This window comes from Protopterus annectens, chromosome 4.part1, assembly GCF_019279795.1.
Source record: "Protopterus annectens isolate FY-2018-M chromosome 4.part1, PAN1.0, whole genome shotgun sequence".
In the NCBI taxonomy this organism is placed as follows: domain Eukaryota; kingdom Metazoa; phylum Chordata; order Ceratodontiformes; family Protopteridae; genus Protopterus; species Protopterus annectens.
The window spans coordinates 273508490-273528161 of NC_056734.1; the positions used below are offsets into that span (position 1 = coordinate 273508490).

The window sequence follows — 19672 nt, forward strand, 5'->3', positions numbered from 1 at the left end:
CAAAAACTTAAGGCCTCCAAGGAGAACGCCAGTACCTGCATGGGACCTCAATTATGTCTTGGAAAAACTCACCTTACCTCCTTTTGAGCCAGCTGCTACTGCGGATATAAAGTTCTTATCTTGGAAAGCAGCTCTGCTCCTAGCAATAACTTCTGCAAGACGAGTTTCAGAGCTACAAGCTCTCATGGCTGTGGAACCCTTTATCATTTTTTTATCCAGACAGGGTCTCTCTGAGAACAAAACCCTACATTTATGCCTAAGGTGGTATCCAATGTAGCCCTTAACCAAACAATTCATTTGCCAACTTTTTATCCAAATCCACAGAACAAGGGGGAGAAAATTCTGCATTCTTTGGATGTATGCAGACAACTTAGATTCTACTTGGACAAAACTAACGTTTTCAGAAAGACAGAACAATTACTAGTGGCATATGCCACAGCATCACAAGGAAAGGCGATCTCCAAGCAGACTATTTCAAAGTGGATAGGTCACTGCATTTGTTTCTGCTACTCACAGCATGGCAAACCAGTGCCCAAGGGCATTAGGCCACATTCAACCAGAGCTGCAGCCACTTCTGCCGCCTTTCTCAGGGGAGTACCAACCAAAGACATTTTAGAGGCTGCTACTTGGAGTTCAGTGCATACCTTTACAGGACATTACAATCTGCCTCTTTACTCTAAATCCAGGGCAGGCTTTGCCACTGCAGTTTTGCAGGGTCTCATAGCTGCTTCTAATGCTGTTTAGCTCCAGCCCCTCAACCATAGCTTTGGGACTCAACCCAAATGTAATGACTGCAATGGTGAAACACGAAGAACATAGTACAGTTGTGTACACTTACCATAAATGTAGATGTTAGAGTGTATTCACTGTTGCAGTCCAGGTTACCCACCCGCCACCCCCCTTATTTTTGCTGGAACTTATCTTTACTTCTCTAATCTATACAGCTTAGCTGGTGTATTTGCTTATCGATGAAGGTAAAGCTTATTTTGGTGTACGTATCTTTTATTTACATATTTTTAGCCTACCCTTTTGGGGGCACCTGACATCTGGGGCAAGAAAAACTGGCGTCTGCTGCATCTTTTATACCCCTGACGACCTGACATCAGGGAAGAGGTGACAGCAACTGACGCAGGACCCAAGACTTTGGAATTCAGGCCGACTGAGGGCAACCTGCCAGCAGGATAACCCAAATGTAATGACTGCAACAGTGAATATACTCGAACATCTACATTTATGGTAAGTGTACACAACTGTACTTCTTCTACTGTGACAGGAAGGACTAATCCAACCCCCTCAGATCTCCCATCTGGTTCCCAGATGTCTCTGTGGTTAGAGCCACATCATTCTATGCCACAGGGACAGTCAGTTCAAGGCCCCCAGACCACCCTACAGGGTTTTACAGCCTCTTCCGACACTTCACTGGAACGTTCCACTGAGGAAGTCCCTAAGAAGAGGAAGTGTAAGAGGAGGCACTTAGACTCTCTGCAAGAGTCAAGTCACTGAGGATCCTGATTTCAGTGAACAAGGGTCCCCATGATCACCTCCAGAAGATGTGTCATTTGGTGACATTCTTGAGATCCTTAAGCAGAGAGGTGGTTGGTCCTCTAGTAATCCTTCACTAGAGGAATTAATATTTCTGGATGCCTTTGGAGATGGCCTGTCTACGTCTTGGATTACCCCTCCCATGGATGAGATCATTGATGTGGTGTCTAGGCAGGCATGGAAGGAACCTGATTCAGTTGAGCCAGTCCCTAAGAGGCCAGATCAGATTCTGGCTCCGCCTATTTGGAAGGAGTTCTGGAGTAAAGGGGTGCCCGTGGATGCTGTGGTCATGGTGGCGGCCACCAGGAAGGAACTTGCTGAGCAAAGTTCTTTGTCCATCCCCCTAACAGGGAGAATAGGGCGATGGACACATTTGGGAAGCATGTGTATGCTACATTGACCTTTGCCCTTAGGTTTCTGAGCTGTTTGGTACATTTTACCAGACTACAAAGGAGCTTGATCAGGGAACTTTTAAAAAAAAAAAATTCCTTTCCGGGACCATTACTGCTGAGGCTCAATCTTCTGTGTCCTCTCTGTTGGGTACCCTCTAATCTATTTCAAATTCATTCATGAGGCTTATTTTGCATGCACCTGAAGGTGCCTCAGTGGCAGCGGGTTCAGGCATTTCCATTAGAAGGACATGCCTGAATACAGTTATGTTATTTTATGGAGCCTTTCAAGTCCTTGTTCGTCAGTGCAGCCTTTGATGGCAGTTCATTGTTTGGCCCAAAAGTGAAAGTCACCCTCTTCAGGTGTGAAGATGATGGAAAGATTCCCTCTCCAGTGGACATATGCTTTTTGACCCCCTGAAAGATCCTTTTCTAGGAATCAGTGAGGTGGAAAAAAATGTGGATGTCCTTCATGGATGCATCTGCAGTCATAACAACTGGGTTGTCCTGTCGTCAGGCAGCCCTTCGGTCGGCCGGATTCCAAAGTCCGGGTCCGGCTTCGGCTGATGTCGCACTTCACCCGACGTCATCTCTGTTGGTCTTCGGGTATAAAGGCATCAGCCGACGCCATTTTCCTCAGTCTTTCCAGCCGCGTGGCGCCCGAAGCAGAAGCTGTTCGCAAGTGCCGGTCGGTCAGATCCAGAGATTACTACTTCTGAATACTACTTCGAAGACTTCTAAAAGCTAAGTACCCCGTTGGGGACTCTTTCTTGCCTCAGCCGATGTCAGAAAAAGTCAATAACTGTTTAACTTGTGGGAAACAAATACCTCATAAAGATTTCCACTCTTACTGTTTGCCTTGTTTAGGCCCAGACCACGACGTAGTAGCCTGTTCAGCCTGTGCCTCATTCAACCGACGAACGCTTAGGCGTCGGTCGGAGTTTGCTGAACAGTTTTTCGCTCAGATTTTGCGTACATTATGCCGCCGGATCCTCCGACTACCCAGATTGTTAAAAACGCAAAGAAAAGACCGACATCGCGGTCCGCGGTTTCGCCGAAACCATGGTTAAGCAAACATGAGTGTCTCGGTTTCGCCGAAACCGAAAACTGATCACAGCACAGCTGAATCAATGACTACTACTGAGGCTCCTGCTACCTTACTTGAAACGGCCTCAGAAATCTTACCTACAGTGGTTACTAGTGACTTATCAGACACCATCCCTTTGGATGTCTCTACCCCAGCACGTGGTGCTGCTAGGCCTCCTGCAGCCATGTCTATTAAGGCCTTTGCCAGGGCTAAAGCAGCCAAATCTACTAAATCAGTGCCTGTTAAGCCCCCTCAACTAGGCCCACTTCTAGTTCACAAATGCTTACTCTGGCAGAGGATTTAATATCCTTAATTAGGGATCTCAATCTCACCCAGACAGGGCCTCTCAGCCCCCAGAAAAGAGACCTAGAGCAGAGCCCCGCGAGCCTGTGTCCTCTGATGATTCCGTGGAGGACTCTGATATTACAGATCAGCCAGAGGCTCATTTCTCCAATTATGAAGACTCAGATGCTGAAGAATCCATTCCAGCTGCTTCTCCACCAAGAATTCTCCTTTGGGGAAACCTTACATGCCATGCGAGAACAATTCCAATGGCAGGAACAGGATTTCTCAGATTCCAGAAAAGACTTAGGACTTTTCTGCACCTACCACAACACAGGCCTTTAGCTATACCTCCTGTCCTCTCTGTTGTGGACGATGCATTTAATGATGTCTGCACTGCACCAGATTCCTTACCTCCAGCCCCTGTCAAACCAGACAGATTTTACAGGGTTCCAGACACTCATCACCACTTATACAAGGCCCCACTTGCAGACCCGAAACCATATCCCAGGGGCCTAAGGCAGCAGCCTCGACCACAGCAAAAACCCTATTCCTTCTCAAAGGGAAGCCAGGTCTTTAGACAGATGGGGCAAAAGGTTTACACCTCCGCTACTCTCTCAGCTAGAGCTTTAAATTGTCAGTTTCACATGATACAATACCAAGAGTTTATGCTTGATCAGTTAACTAAAAAGCTATCCTCTGATGACTCTATAGATAAGAAATATATATTAGAAATGGTAAATAACATACAACAGGTTAGTAACCATTCCTTAAAATGTGGCTATGATGCACTGGAGGCTTCATTTAGATCAGCCATGACTGGCACAGTGATAAGAAGACATGCATGGCTGAAGGAACAGGTCTTACCGGATCATGTTAAAGCTAAGTTATTAGATGCACCTATGGATAAGGCCAGTTTGTTTGGTACACCTGCCCAGCAGGTAATGAAGAAAATGGAAGAAAAGGCAAAATCTGTACAAACGGTTAAAGATTTCTTGCAGGTTCAACCCCAAGGTTTAGCAGGAACTGGCCTGCCAAAATTGGTCCTTTCCTGACTCCACAAGATCCCAAAGGGGCAGGAATAGACGTCCCAGAGGCAGAAATCAATCCAGAGGGGTGCCTACAGAGGACGACAGTGGCAAGGTAATAACAGAGGCACAGACACAGCCACTGCCACTACAACAGCACAGTGACTTGATTCTAACTCCGCCTACCAGGGAACAAATAGCAGCACCATTAGGCGGAAAATTAACCTTATTTTCGAAAAACTGGCACTATATCACAAAAGACAAGTGGATTCTGCCAACCATAGACCAAGGATACCGGTTCCACTTCCACACTTTACCAGTCAAAAGAGGAATGCCAAACCTGCCTCCAAATCAAAAAACAGAAGCTCTACAGCAGATAATGCAACTAACAAAGATGAGAGCTGTGGAAAGAGTGCCAATAACAGAACAAGGCAAAGGATTCTACTCCAGACTATTCCTAGTTCCAAGAAAGGAAAAAGCTGGAGACCTATTCTCGACCTGTCCATCTTAAATACATACATCATTGTCCCAAAATTCAAAATGCTGACCCTCCAGCAACTTCTTTCCATGCTGGGCAAGGAGTGCTGGCTGGTAACTCTAGATCTCAAGGAGGCATACCTGCACGTCCCCATACGACCAATTTGCAGAAGATACCTCAGATTTCTTGCAGGATCAGAGCACTATCAATTCTCAGCATTGCCCTTTGGCTTATCTAATGCGCACAGAGTATTCACAAAATGCCTGGCATCAGTAATCGCACACTGCAGACTACAGGCAATCAAAATTTATCCATTCCTGGACCACTGTCTGCTACAGGGGACAACAAAAGCAAGCTGACAACAGATTTACAAAGGGTCATTTACTTGCTACAAGCACTGGGATACACAGTCAATTTACAAAAGTCAAGGCTGATACCATCCCAAACAAGGACATTCTTGGGCACGGAATTGGACACAGTAAAACAAATGGCATTCCTAACGGCAGAAAAACAAAAAGAACTCCCTCTTTACTTCTTGGCACTAACAAAACAGAACAAGCTAACAGCAAGAAAAGTTCTACAGGCCTTGGGCTTCATGGCATCCTGCATAATCTTGGTTCCACATGCCAGACTACATATGAGAAAACTACAGTGGTACCTAAAGAATTTATGGTCCCAACACAGGCACAGCCTAGAAGCAGATATTCCTCTAATCCCATGCCTAAAACAGGAGTTCCTATGGTGGGCTCAAGCATGCCAGTCAAATCCAGGCCTACCCTTTCACAACTATCAAGCAAGCCTAACCATCACAACAGACGCCTCAGACCTAGGATGGGGGGCTCACATGCTGGACAAATGCGTACAAGGATTGTGGGCACAGGACCAGCTCCATTTGCACATCAACCTAAAAGAAATGCTGGCAGTAAAGCTGGCAATCCAAAAATTCAGACCATTCCTCAAAGCAGGACATTTGATGATAAGGACAGACAACACCACAGTCATGTGGTACATCAACAAACAGGGAGGCACTCATTCATACCCCCTATGCAGAATGACACTGGAACTTTGGAACCTGGCGCTCAGCTACAACATCCAGTTACAGGCAATATTCGTACCAGGAAAGGAGAATACTCTAGCAGACATGTTAAGCAGAACCACCTCGGATGCTCACGAATGGATGCTACACCCGGACATCTTCAAGGCCATCTCAAAGAAATGGGGAATGCCACAGATAGATCTATTCGCTTCCCCTCTCAATCACCAGCTCAAAAAATTCTGCACAAGGACATTCCACCCACTTGCATGGAAAGTGGACTCGCTCTCCTTCAGCTGGAAAGGTCTGACAGCATATGCATTCCCACCTCTTCCCTTGATACACAAGGTATTACTAAAAATCAAGGAGGAACGCCCAAGGATAACCCTGATAGCTCCAAACTGGCCAAGACAACACTGGTACCCATTGCTGAGGAGCATGTCTCGGGACAAAATGTGGCCAATACCCCTGATGCCTTTGATGTTAACCCAGAACAACTACAGCATCATGCATCCAAACCTAAAAACTTTGCAACTGACTGCATGGAACATCACATAGCAGCAACTAATCCAGAGCTTTCCCAAAGGGTTAAAGACATTATCCTTGAAGCCCGTAGACCTTCAACAAGAAGGAACTATGCAGGAAAATGGAAAAGGTTTGTCATTTGGAGTGCTGAAAGAAGAAAAGATGTGTCCAATATAGACATTGCTAACATTCTGGAGTATTTGGCAGAGCTTCTACATACAGGCCTGTCCTGTTCCTCCATCAAGATACATGCATCAGCTATTTCAGCAGAATACAGCTTTGATCCACCTGTCTTTTCACATCCTTTACTCAGGCAGTTCCTCAGAGGGATCAAGAATGTAAAACCTCCTAGGAAACCACCATTGCCAGCTTGGGATTTGAACTTTGTGCTGGAAAAGTTGACACTCGCACCTTTTGAACCAGCAGCAACAGCAGACCTGCAGCATCTATCGTGGAAAACTGCTTTCCTACTGGCAATAACCTCAGCAAGAAGGGTTTCTGAACTTCAGGCCCTAATGGCAGTACAACCCTTCCTAATCTTCCACCAAGATAGAGTGTCCATGAGGACTAATCCTACATTTATGCCTAAAGTGGTATCCAGAGTGTCTTTAAACCAGGCAATCCACCTACCTACCTTCTTCCCAAACCCACAAAACAGAGGGGAAAGAATGCTGCATACCTTGGATGTACATAGACAGCTACGCTACTACCTGGACAGAACAAAAAGTAACAGAAAAACTGACCAGCTGTTTGTAGCCTATGCAACAGGAAGGGAAGGAAAAGCGATTTCCAAACAGACAATCTCCAAATGGATAGGAAATTGCATACGATTCTGTTACTCCTTTCATGGAAAACCAATTCCACAGAACATAAGGCCTCATTCTACAAGGGCAACAGCCACTACCAGAGCCTTCTTACGAGGAGTGGCAACTAAGGACATTATTGAGGCGGCTACTTGGACCTCCGTGCATACATTTACCAAGCATTATAATTTACCTCTGTATTCCAGATCCCGAGCAGGGTTTGCCACTGCTGTACTGCAAGGGATCCTAACCACACCATAATCTATTCTTCCTCCTCCCCTAGTTGGCTATGGTATTCTACCCAGTTGTTATGACTGCAGATGCATCAATGAAGGACATAGTACAGTTTTGTACCTACCATAAATGTAGATGTCCGAACTGGATAGCATCTGCAGTCAGGATTACCCTCCCTCCTTCCCCTCTGTGGTACTCCTAGGTATTTACCCTCCTAATAGCTAGCTGGCGGGGGGGAGTCTCTTATGGTGTATTTGTTTGTATATATGTACATACATGCTTATTTTTTGTGTTTGCCTTCTATCTTTTTGGAAACATTGGCATTTACCCAAAATTTAGCCTTCCAAGAGGGCAACTGGCATCTGGGGCAAGAAACACTGAGGAAAATGGCGTCGGCTGATGCCTTTATACCCGAAGACCAACAGAGATGACGTCGGGTGAAGTGCGACATCAGCCGAAGCCGGACCCGGACTTTGGAATCCGGCCGACCGAAGGGCTGCCTGACGACAGGACAACCCAGTTGTTATGACTGCAGATGCTATCCAGTTCGGACATCTACATTTATGGTAGGTACAAAACTGTACTTTCCAGAAGTCCCAGGGTCCTTTCCAGGACAGAGGTGGAGGTGGTCCCCTTAGGTGCAGTGGGGTGGGGGGACTCAAATTTGCAGTACCAAAATTTCAGCTTGGTTGATTATGCAAACCTTGAAGTTATGTCAGCAGCCATTATTTTAGTTCTTTTAGCAAGATTCCGGTGAACGCCAGTGTGATAGCAGACAAATGGATCAAGTCCATTCTTCTTCTACCTCACGAGTGGTCTCTCATCAAGAAAGTGACACACGATTTTCCGTCAATGGAGCCAGCCTTGCTATTATCTTTTTGCTTCTCACTTAAACAAATGCAGCAGCTACTTTGCCCTAATCCCCCCTCTGGGGGAATCACCGAGGGATTCTTTACTCCAAGATTGGACCTCAGTCTTCTTTGTACTTACTTGTCAGTTACCATAATTCCAAAATTTCTACAGAAAGTTGCCAAGCTGAAAAGCAAACTCATCCTCATTGCACCTTACTGGAATCTACAGAATTGGTTCTCCTTCCTTTGGCCTCATCTTTACCCACCTTGTATTGTGGATCCAATTCCAGACCTCCTGTCTCACTCAACAGGCATGATTCACCTGGGTATCTCAAACCTCAAGTTAACAGCATTGTTTCTACAGTTATGTTAATAGCCAGACAACAGATGCTCTCTTCCTCAGCCTGTCATAAACTTTTATTTTCCCATAAGCCTTCTACAAGAAAACTTTGCACAAGTAAATGGAAAAGGTTTGTTTGCTGGGCACAGCAAAAACACGTTGACCTCTTCTCAGCTTCTGTACAAGGTGTGCTTGAATTTCTGGCAACAATTTAATGAGGGAGCTAGCTCCTCAATGATTAAAGTTCAGTAAGCAACCCACTTAATTTTCATATTGGATTTGAGAATTTTTCTGTGGCTTTGTCTAAACTTTGTAAAGCGTTCTTGAGAGGCACACTCTTGCTGAGGCCCCCATATGAGGATCCTACTCCACCATGGGATTTGAACTTGATACTACAGACCTTAATTCATTCTCCCTTTGAATTAGCAGCTAAATGCGATCTTAAGTACCTGACCTGGAAGCTGCCTTTCTAGTGACCATTATCTCTGGTAGAAGAATTTCAAGTATTGTCCTGTAAACCTTCCTACTTGATCTTTCTTAAGGATAGTCACATTACATAGCAGTGCTTTCTTCCTTCCTAAGGTGGTGTCAGAATCCAGTATCAGTCAGTCCATTAATTTGCCAGTTTTCTTTCCTAACAAACAAAAGGGAATGTGTATTGTTGCATTTCTTAGATGTTCATAGGCAGTTATGTTTTTGCCTTCATAGAACAAAAGAAATTAGAAAGAGAGCCCAATTATATTTGTGTCCTTTGCAGATGCTGATTTGGAAAAAAAAACAGTTACAGAGGTAACCTTAGCCAGATGGCGGACGGATTGCTTTTCATTTATCTACAACAAGTTGGCTCTAACCTTACCAAAATCTTTAAGAGCTCATTCAAATAGGTCGATGGCAACTTCTTCAGTGTTTCTACATAGGGCTTCCATGGACGACGTGTGTGGTTGTAACCTGGGCCAATCCTCATATCTTTATCACTCATTACAAACTGGATCTGGCCTCGAGGGGAAGGGCAGCCTTTGGCTCAACTCTGCTCAGGAATATCTTTCTTTAGAGCCCACCAGGGAATTTACGTAGCTGGGGACTCTGTCCCAACAGCTGAGCATAGAATGAAAATTTACAACATAAGATAAAAATTTATGTACATACCATAACGTTCCATCTTTGTTGTCCATTTTCTTTCTTCCTCAACTTCCCACCCACCAACCCCCAACTTTTCTTCCTTCACAGTAAATTCCTGGAAGAACAAAAGGTTTTAAGGACACTACTGTCGTTCTGGTTGAGCCCCAGATATGGATTCTTCTATTAGGATTTGTATGGTAGTTCTTTGCTGTTTTACATAAGGTATAAAGATCTGAGGTAGGTTAGAGATTGGTGCATTATGGATAAGGGAGTGGCTCATGAGTTTTTAGTGTCCAGGAGCTATATTAATGGCAGAAACGGATCTGAACCCAACAGTTGAGGAAGAATGAAAATAGAAAACACAGATGGAGCATTATGGTAAGTACATAACTTCTTTTTCTTGTAGATTATGATGATAAGAAAGCATTTTGTTTGTGGTGAATACAATCATGTGTACTTTCCTGCCTAAAGTCTTCCTTTCCCTGGTAATCTTGTGCCTTCCTCACCTTTCTGAACTATTTGTTTCTCTTGCTTACTGACCATAGCCAGATTGTCATCTGGGGTCAAGAGTCAAACTAAGGTGGTTTTTCTCTTCGAGTGGTTTGTAATTTGTTTTTTTTGCCTTGTACATGCGCACACGCGCACACAAACAAAAGTGCCAGTTGTACATACTGCAAAGCCCCAGGCAGTGTTCAGTACACACTTCCATTCATTTCTCACTAAGGTTGGGCCCTTGGTGTCCACTTTAGACTTGTAGCACTTACTGTAAATTCTATCCCCTTACTCAGTATAGGCAAATTGGCAAATGTGGTCCTTCTTAGGTCCCCTGCTTAACTTCTCATACACCAGATTCAGTAATTGAAGTCTGATCTCTTGAGATGCAGTGAAGGTTCCATGTGTTTGTGCCTTTGATGAAGCTTTGCCGTCATTTACTTGTTACTACAACCAAAATGAATGGTGATTGTGAAATGCATTTCATACTTAACATGGATTAAGCATGTAGAAGCTCACAATAATTTTATGTAAACACTTTTTTTAACACTCGCTGTTGAGGAAACTGTCAGTGCTGTAAGTTTTAATGCTATCCGTAATGCTTGGTCTTTTCAGTTTAGTTTCATTTGTTTGTTGCTTTATTATTTTTATTTGTAATACACTTCAGTCAGCATGGTTGCCGTTTTCCAGTACATGTGAAGATGTATGGCTTTTTCTTAGAATTCAACAGTATACAGAAAGTGTAACAGAAAGCTGATAATCGTTTTGGTTTGTCTTGTATTTTTTTGTAGACAATGCCTTTCAGAGGTATATATACTGCAGGTTTTGGACAGTTATGTTCATTATCACTGCACTGGGCTGTCGAGCTGTATCTGTTGCTGTGTTGGTCATATTTGCTACAGAGTGCTTGTGAGGGCAAGAAATAGAAATGCTCAACTTGTGGACTTACCTGGCTCACTGTTATAATTTTGAAACCTGCAATTTGACCATATGTGCTAGTTCCTAGCTCAGCCTTCCAGAATGTCACAGCTTGCCACTCTGATGCATGCATGAAGTAGAGTTGTCCACCTTGGTGGATGTCCTTGGCAGTTTTTGACTGTGCTTGGAGGCAAGGTTTTCATTATTGCAGTCTGACTGCAGATTTTAACTGCAACTTTAGGTTTTAGGGCGGAGGGGAGTAACGGTGATTGGTAGTACAAGCAAGACTGGCATTTGTACATTCTGTTGTTTGAGATATGCAGTGATTTTGGTTAGAACTTCATATACTTGATGAGATTTTGTTTTTTTATTCTCAGGCACATGTCCTTTCAAGTGACCTCATGGTTTAAGTGGGTCTAAAGATGAGTATAAGCAGCGATGAGGTTAACTTTCTGGTATATCGATACTTGCAAGAATCAGGTAGGTTGTGCAAGTAGTGCAGAAAACTCAGTGTGTACGTGAACTCTTGTATCCATGACTTAAAATGTGTTTCTGCTGACAAATTAACCATTCTGGGACTCTTAAGATTAAAAAACATGACTGTGGTAATACTAGAATGGATAGTCTTATGCTGAAGAGGAGCATTGCAGAATTAGTAATTCTGCCTTACCTACTGTATTTAAACAGGTTTATTAAATTATCACTTAATACATAGGCATACATACATTAATAGAAAACAAACTATATTAACATTTTTTCCATTTACATGCATTACATACTGTATGATTTTTATAATTTAAAATATCTGTACTTAAGTACAACACTGCATAAATTGCTCATTTCCTGCCTTCCCTTAAACCTCACTCCTCAGGAACATTTTTCTGTATGCATCATTTCTACAAATACCATTTATTTTTATGTACTTTGCTGCTTTTTATCTTTTCTAAAGATACCACTTCCAGTTATTTATCTCTCTAACAATATTCAATACTTCAAATGTAGTTGGTTTAATTTTTGATTTCTATATTCTATTAATTGCTTTTTTTGGCAGCCAAGAGATTTTAACTTAATAAGGCCTTACTATGTATAGGCAATTCAAATCCATTGTCCCAGCTCAAAAGAATAATTGCCTTGGTTACAGCCGTTTGCTACCTCATTATTTCTGACATAGTACTCTGTAAGGCATTTTTAAAATCTAACAGCTCATTGTACTACCAATGAAATGCTCCCTGATGTTGTTAGTGTTTCACTGTTGCAGTCATTACATTTGGGTAATCTGCTGGCAGGTTGCCTTCAGTCGGCCTGAATAACAAAGTCTTGGGTCCTGCGTCGGTTGCTATCTCCTCTTCCATGATGTCATGTCGTCAGGGGTATAAAACATGCAGCCAACGCCATTTTAATCAGTCTTTCTTGCCGTGCAGTGCCCGAAGCAGAAGCAGTTCGCAAGTGCCGGTCGGCCGGAGTCTTCAAACTAAAGCTAAGTACCCCATTGGGGAAACTTTTTCTTGCTCCTTACCGATGCCAGTAAAAAAGTTAATAATTGCATTACTTGTGGGAAGCAAATACCTCATAAGGATTTTCATTTGTACTGTATTTCTTGCCTAGGCCCTGATCACAACATGCCTTGCTGACGGTTTAGTGCTAACTTTAACCAACGCACTATTAAGCGTCGGTATATTTTTGCTTCTAAATATTTTGGTTCAGTATTTAACTATCCTGAAATGTCGTCTGTTAGCAATCCGACTACCGGAGTTCACAAAAAACGCAAAGAAAAAGACAGAGACAGACCGTTGAGGTCCAAAACTGACGGCGAAGCTTCTGCTAAGCCAGTCGCCGGTACTCAGGCGCTTTTGCAGCCCCTGATGCCTGCTACTTTTGATCACAGGCCTCTACTGAGACCCATTCGGAGTCCAGTATGCCGTGAAATTCTGCAAGTATTGAACCTGAGGATGTCTCTCGCTTGGATGGGTCCGGTGCCGCTGAGCAGGCACCGGCTTGTGAGGGTGTTTTCAGGCCTCAACATTTGTATATTAAACCGACGCCATCATCAAAAACAAGGCCAAAATCTACTTCTATGTCTAAAAAACTGATGCATGAGCCACGTGCTCAGGCTCCTATGCCTAAAAAACAAATGATCAAAATGGCTGAGGATTTAATTACCTTGATCAGGGGTTCCCAACCCCCCTGCTAAGAGGCCTAGGCAAGGCACTGAATATAAATCTTCAGATCAGGTTTCCATTTCTTCTGATTCCTCTTCTGATCAGGAATTTTCTATTCCACCTCATGTAGACTGTGATACAGAGGAATCCATCCCTTCTGCTTCTCCTCCTGAGGATTAATATTTTGGAGAGACTTTGCATACTTTAACGGAACATTTTCATTGGGAGAGTCAGGACTTCTCAGAATACAAAAAGAGGCTAGGGGATTTTCTTCTACTTCCTCAGCATAGGCCTTTGGCAATACCTCCTGTATTAGACATTGTTGATGTTTTCTCGGAATTAAGCATGGGTCCTGATTTCCTGCCTCCGTCTCCTAGTAAGCCAGACAGATATTACAGGGTTCCTGACTCCCACAAATTTCTTTTCAAAAATCCTGCTGCTGACCCTGAAACTATTTCTCAGGGTCCCAAGGGTGTTAAGGATTCTACAGCCAAAAATCCTACCCCTTCTGATAGAGACTCCAAGGCGCTGGATAGATGGGGAAACAAGGTTTATATGTCTGCAACCTTGGCAATCAGAGCTTTAAACTGCCAGTTTCATATGCTTAAATATCAACAGCATGTTATGGGCTTACTGAAAGAAAATGATGTTGATTTCTGATTGTGTGGAAAATAGAGTTATAGGATTTATTGCATTCAGCAGAACAGGTTGGAAAGCATACTTTGCAATGTGGTTTTAATTCCTTGGAGGCCTCTTGCAGGGCCGCCGTAACTGGATCTGTGATAAGAAGGCATGGTTGGCTCAAGGAGCAAAATCTGCCTGATCATGTTAAAGCTAAATTGTTGGATGCCCCTTTATAGCAGGACAGTCTGTTTGGTAATAAGGCAGAAGAGGTTTTAAAAAAGATGGAAGACAAAGCTAAATCTATGCAAACTGTAAAAGATTTCTTGCAAGTGCAGCCACCCAGGTTCAGTAGACACTGGAAGGAGTAGTTCTTGGTTTCCTTCCTTTGGCAGAGTGGTTCTCGGTTTGCTGTTTCTTTCAACTTGTTTTTCAGTAGACACTGGCCTACTAAGAATCGGTCCTTTCCTGTGTCCAACAGAGCCCCTCAGGGCAAACTCAGAATACTTGGGAGCCATACATATCCCACTATTCCCTTGTAAATTGCTTTTCTAGTCTCTCTTCCCAGTCTTTTCTAACCTCCCTTGATTGACTTGTATAGTTGTTATTGCTTGCTTACTTATCTCTTTTTTAACATTAGCCTCTGGTCTAGATTTGACTAAAAGCACTACTTGAACAGGTCTTTCACTTGAGGACTTCCCTATCCATTTCTGTTTATATATACTCTTTATCAATCCCTTGTAAGGAAGAAGGTCTCTAACCTGCAGTCCATACTTACTCCTGGCCTCATCCCACTTTATTAACTTCCCTCTGTAGAGTTTATTTGCTGTCAATATTTTGGTTCCTTTGCCAGATGTTCTTCGTGTTTCACTGTTGCAGTCATTACATTTGGGTTGTCTGCCTGCAGGTAGCCCTCAGCCGGCCTGAATACCAGAGTCTTGGGATTTCTGCGTCTGATGCTGTCACTTCTTCCATGACGTCAGGTCGTCAGGGGTATAAAACATGCAGCCGATGCCATTACATCAGTCTTTCTTGCCGTGCGGTGCCCGAAGCAGAAGCAGTTCACAAGTGCCTGTTGGCAGACTCCTGAAATTTTTGTTTTCAAGTTTCAGACCTGAAGTCTTCTAAAAGATAAGTACCCCGTTGTGGATCCTTTTTTCTTGCTCTAACCGATGTCAGAAAAATGTAATAATTGTCTTGCCTGTGGAAAGCAAATACTTTCGCTCTTGATCTCCGTACTTCGAAATGGCGTCGGTAAGCCATCCTGCTACCGATCTTCCGAAAAAACGTAAGGATAAAGGCTGAGACAGACCGTATACGTCCAAAACTGCTGACGACGCTACCGTTAAGCTAGTCGCCAGTCTGCCGGCACTCAGGCGCTTTTGCAGCCCCTGATACCCGCTTCTACAGATTCGCAGGCCTCTACTGAGACTCCTTCGGAGTCTGGTATGCCGCAAGATGCTTATTCGACTATGGAACCTACGGATGTCTCTACCTTGGATTGTTCCAGAGCCACTATGCAGGCACTGGCTTATGAGGGTGTATTCAGGCCTACAGATTTTCATGTAAAACCGACGACTTTGTTTCAAGCCAAAAATCCTGAATTTCTCAGGCCTAAAGTTCGCACTACGCTTAGGAAACCGACGACCAAAGCGCATTCTCAGGCCAACAGGCCTCAAAAACAAATGATTAGAATGGGTGAAGACCTTATTACCTTAATTAGGGAAGCCAGCCTTCCCCCTCAGAGACCTAGAACTGATTTTCCTTCTGATTATTCTGATCAGGAATCTGATATCTCTGATGTTCCTAGTGTTTCACTGTTGCAGTCATTACACTTGGTTTATCCTGCTGGCAGGCTACCCACAGTCGGCCTGAATTCCAAAGTCCTAGTCGGGCGTCAGTTGCTGTCGCCTCTTCCCTGACGTCAGAGCGCCAGGGGTATAAAAGATGCAGCTGACGCCATTTTCTTCAGTATTTCTTGCCGTGCGGTGCCCGAAGCAAAAGCAGTTTGCAAGTGCCGGTCGGCCGACTCCTGAGATTTTCGAAATTGAATTTCAGATCCAGAGTCTTCTATAAAGCTAAGTACCCCGTTGGGGAAACTTTTTTCTTCCACCAGACAGATGTCAGAAAAAGTTAACAATTGTATTTCTTGTGGGAAGCAAATACCTCATAAGGATTTTCATTCTTACTGTATTCCTTGCCTAGGCCCTGACCACGACGTAGCTAGTTGTCGGTTTTGTGCTAGATTTAACTAACGCACTATTAAGCGTCGGTATGATTTTGCTTTTCATTACTTTGGCCGAAGGTTTAACTATATAATGCCGTCGGAACAACCGACGACCGGAATTCATAAAAAGCACAAGGAAAAAGAAAAGGACAGGCATCCGAGGTCCAAAACAGACAAAGCCTCTTCTAGGTCAGTCGCCGGTTCTCAGTGAGGCACTTTCGCAGCCCCTGACACCCGCTACCTCAGAGCCACAGGCCACCTCCGACTCCCAACTGGACACAGCTAGGCCTCTGGATACTCAAGGTATTGGGCCTTTGGAAACTAATCCCTCAGATGGGTCCGGAGCCGCTGAGCAAGCATCGGCTTCTGAGGGTGTTTTCAGACCTACACAGCTTGATATCAAGTCCAACTTCAACATCAAAGACAAAGACTAGAACATTTTTAAAGACAAGGAAACAAGTACAGCATTCTCCAGGACAGACTTCCATGCCTAAGAAACAGATGCTCAAAATGGCCGAAGACCTAATTACTTCCTAGGCAAGATACTGAATATGATTCCTCTGATCAGGTTTCCATTTCCTCTGACTCTTCTTCAGAACAGGGATACTCTATTCCTCCCTATGAGGATGCTGATGCTGAAGAATCTATTCCTCCAGCTTCTTCTCCTGAGGATTACTCTTTTGGGGAAACCCTGCATACCATGAGGGAGCATTTCCACTGGGAGAGCCAAGATTACTCAGATTCTAAGAAAAGGCTCCGAGACTTTCTTCTACTACCTCAGCACAGACCTCTTGCTATTCCACCTGTTCTAGACATTGTAGATGATGTATTTTCAGAGTCCGGCCTGTCTCCCGACTCTTTACCTCCTGCACCTTTTAAGCCAGACAGATACTACAGGGTTCCAGATTCTCATAAATTTCTATATAAAAACCCTGCTGCTGACCCAAAAACTATTTCTCAGGGTGCCAAAGGGGTCAAGGCTGCTACTGCAAAAAACCCTGTCCCCTCAGATAGAGATTCTAGGGCACTGGACAGATGGGGAAAAAAGTTTACACTTCTGCTACCTTGGGTGTAAGGGCTTTAAATTGTCAGTTTCATATGCTTAAATATCAGCAATATTTAATGTCTCTGTTAAAACAGAAAATGTTGACAAATTCTGAATGTTCTGAGAACAAGGAATTGCAGGATTTATTGCATGCAGCTGATCAAGTGGGAAAACATACTTTGCAATGTGGTTATGATTCGCTGGAGGCCTCTTGCAGGGCCGCTGTAACAGGTTTTGTTATTCGAAGGCATGCTTGGTTAAAGGAACAGACTCTGCCTGATCATGTTAAAGCAAAATTATTGGATGCTCCATTACAGCATGATACTTTGGTGTTAAAGCAGAAGAGGTGTTGAAGAAAATGGAGGATAAAGCTAAATCTATGCAGACAGTGAAGGATTTCTTACAGGTACAGCCACCCAGATTTAGCAGGAACTGACCTTCTAAGAATTGGTCCTTTCCCGTGGCAGACAGGCCACAAAGAGGCAGATACAGACGCCCTAGAGGCAGACAACAGCCCCAGGGCTCATACAGGCCCAAACAATGGGGTGCTTCTACCTCCAAAAGCGGAGAAGACAAATCACAGCCATATAAGAAACAGTCCCAATGACTTCCCTCTGCCAATGCCAAGCACTTATCTTTTGGCAGCACCCTTAGGGGGAAAACTAGCACTTTTTCCACAAAATTGGCACACGATCACCCAGGACAAATGGGTCCTAAATATAGTCTCTCACGGCTACAGGTTCCACTTGCACACCCTTCCAAAGGCAAAAGGTATGCCAGACCTGCCACACAATCAATGGGCAGAGGCACAAAAACAAGTTTCGTCTCTCATGGACATGAGGGTCATTCAACCAGTGCCACAACAAGAGCAGGGACAAGGATTCTACTCGAGACTTTTCTTAGTACCAAGAAAGGACAAAGCATGGAGACCAATTCTGGACCTGTCTATTCTAAATACTTTTCTGGACGTTCCGAAATTCAAAATGTTGACTCTGCAGCAGCTTCTGCCCATGCTGGGCAAGAAGGCTTGGCTTGTAACTTTGGACCTCAAAGAGGCATACCTGCATGTCCCAATCAGACAATCTTGCAGAAGATACCTCAGATTCATAGCTGGCTCAATGCACTACCAATTCTCTGCACTGCCCTTTGGCTTATCTACTGCGCCCAGGGTCTTCTCAAAATGCCTGGCACCAGTAATTGCATTTTGCAGACAGAGGAATTTAAATATATCCCTACTTGGACGACTGCCTTATTCAAGCAGAGACCAAAGACATTCTACTAAACCATTTGGCGTTTGTAAAAAGATTACTAATTTGCCTAGGGTACACAGTAAACGAAAAGAAATCAAAACTAGTACCCTCTCAAGAGATAATATTCCTGGGTGCAAGCTTAAATACAACTGCCCAGATGGCTTATCTCACGCCAGACAAACAAAGGCAACTGACTTCTTACTTCAAAAGCATGGCAACAAAGACCCAGTTATCTGCAAGAAAAATTCTGCAGGCTCTGGGCTACATGGCCTCCTGCATTCTGCTAATTCCATATGCAAGACTGCATATGAGGAAACTACAATGGTATCTAAAAAGTGTTTGGACTCAACATTGCCACAGCCTGGAATCATTAATTTCACTCATTCCCTGCCTGCAACAGGAGTTTCGATGGTGGGCACAAGCCTGTCACCACAACAAGGGACAGCCATTCACTTTACCCACAGCCAGGCAAACACTAACAACAGACGCGTCAGATTATGGCTGGGGGGCCCACATGGCAGGAAAATAAATTCGGGGCACATGGCCCCCAAGCCAAAGGCATCTTCACATCAATCAAAAAGAGATGCTAGCTGTACAAAATGCCCTGACAACCTTCAAGGACCTTACTTTATCCAGGACAACTGCTGATAAAGACGGACAACACCACAGTTATGTGGTACATAAACAAGCCGGGGGGCACACATTCCTACCCCCTCTGCAGACAAGCCATGATTTTGTGGAACACAGCATTGACCTACCAAGTACACCTGCAAGCACAATTCCTGCCAGGAAAAACAAATGCTCTGGCAGACGAACTAAGCAGAGACCTCATGGATCCTCACGAGTGGAAACTAGATCCACAAATCTTCAGCATGATAACAAGGAAATGGGGATGCCCAGACATAGATCTTTATGCCTCCCCTCACAACTACCAACTTCAGAGATTCTGCACAAGGACTTATCACAAACAAGTATGGAAAGTGGATGCCTTGTCATTCAGCTGGAACAACCTTACAGTATATGCCTTTCCTCCACTGCCTCTCCTCCCCAAGGTACTCCGAAAGGTCAGACAAGAGAAGCCACAAATGATACTAATTGCTCCAGATTGGCCACGCCAACACTGGTACCCAATCCTAAGGAGCTTGTCCCAAGGCCCAGCCTGGACATTGCCTCAAATTCCTCATTTACTGACCCAACAAAACAATCAGATCCTGCACAGCCAACTCAGAACCCTAAATCTGGCTGCATG

At 44.0% G+C, this 19672-nt stretch overlaps 1 protein-coding gene across 2 annotated transcripts in view; it reads left to right on the forward strand.

Annotated features, from left to right (window-relative positions):
- The window catches only part of TBL1XR1 (TBL1X receptor 1), a 3130276-nt gene that overhangs the window by 594774 nt on the left and 2515830 nt on the right, over positions 1-19672 (forward strand). For both annotated transcript variants that reach the window (XM_044070133.1, XM_044070134.1), the window contains one exon: positions 11499-11601. In XM_044070133.1, coding sequence (XP_043926068.1) covers positions 11544-11601 — 58 coding nt within the window. In that variant the 5' untranslated portion in view covers positions 11499-11543. The remainder of the gene's footprint in view (positions 1-11498; positions 11602-19672) is intronic.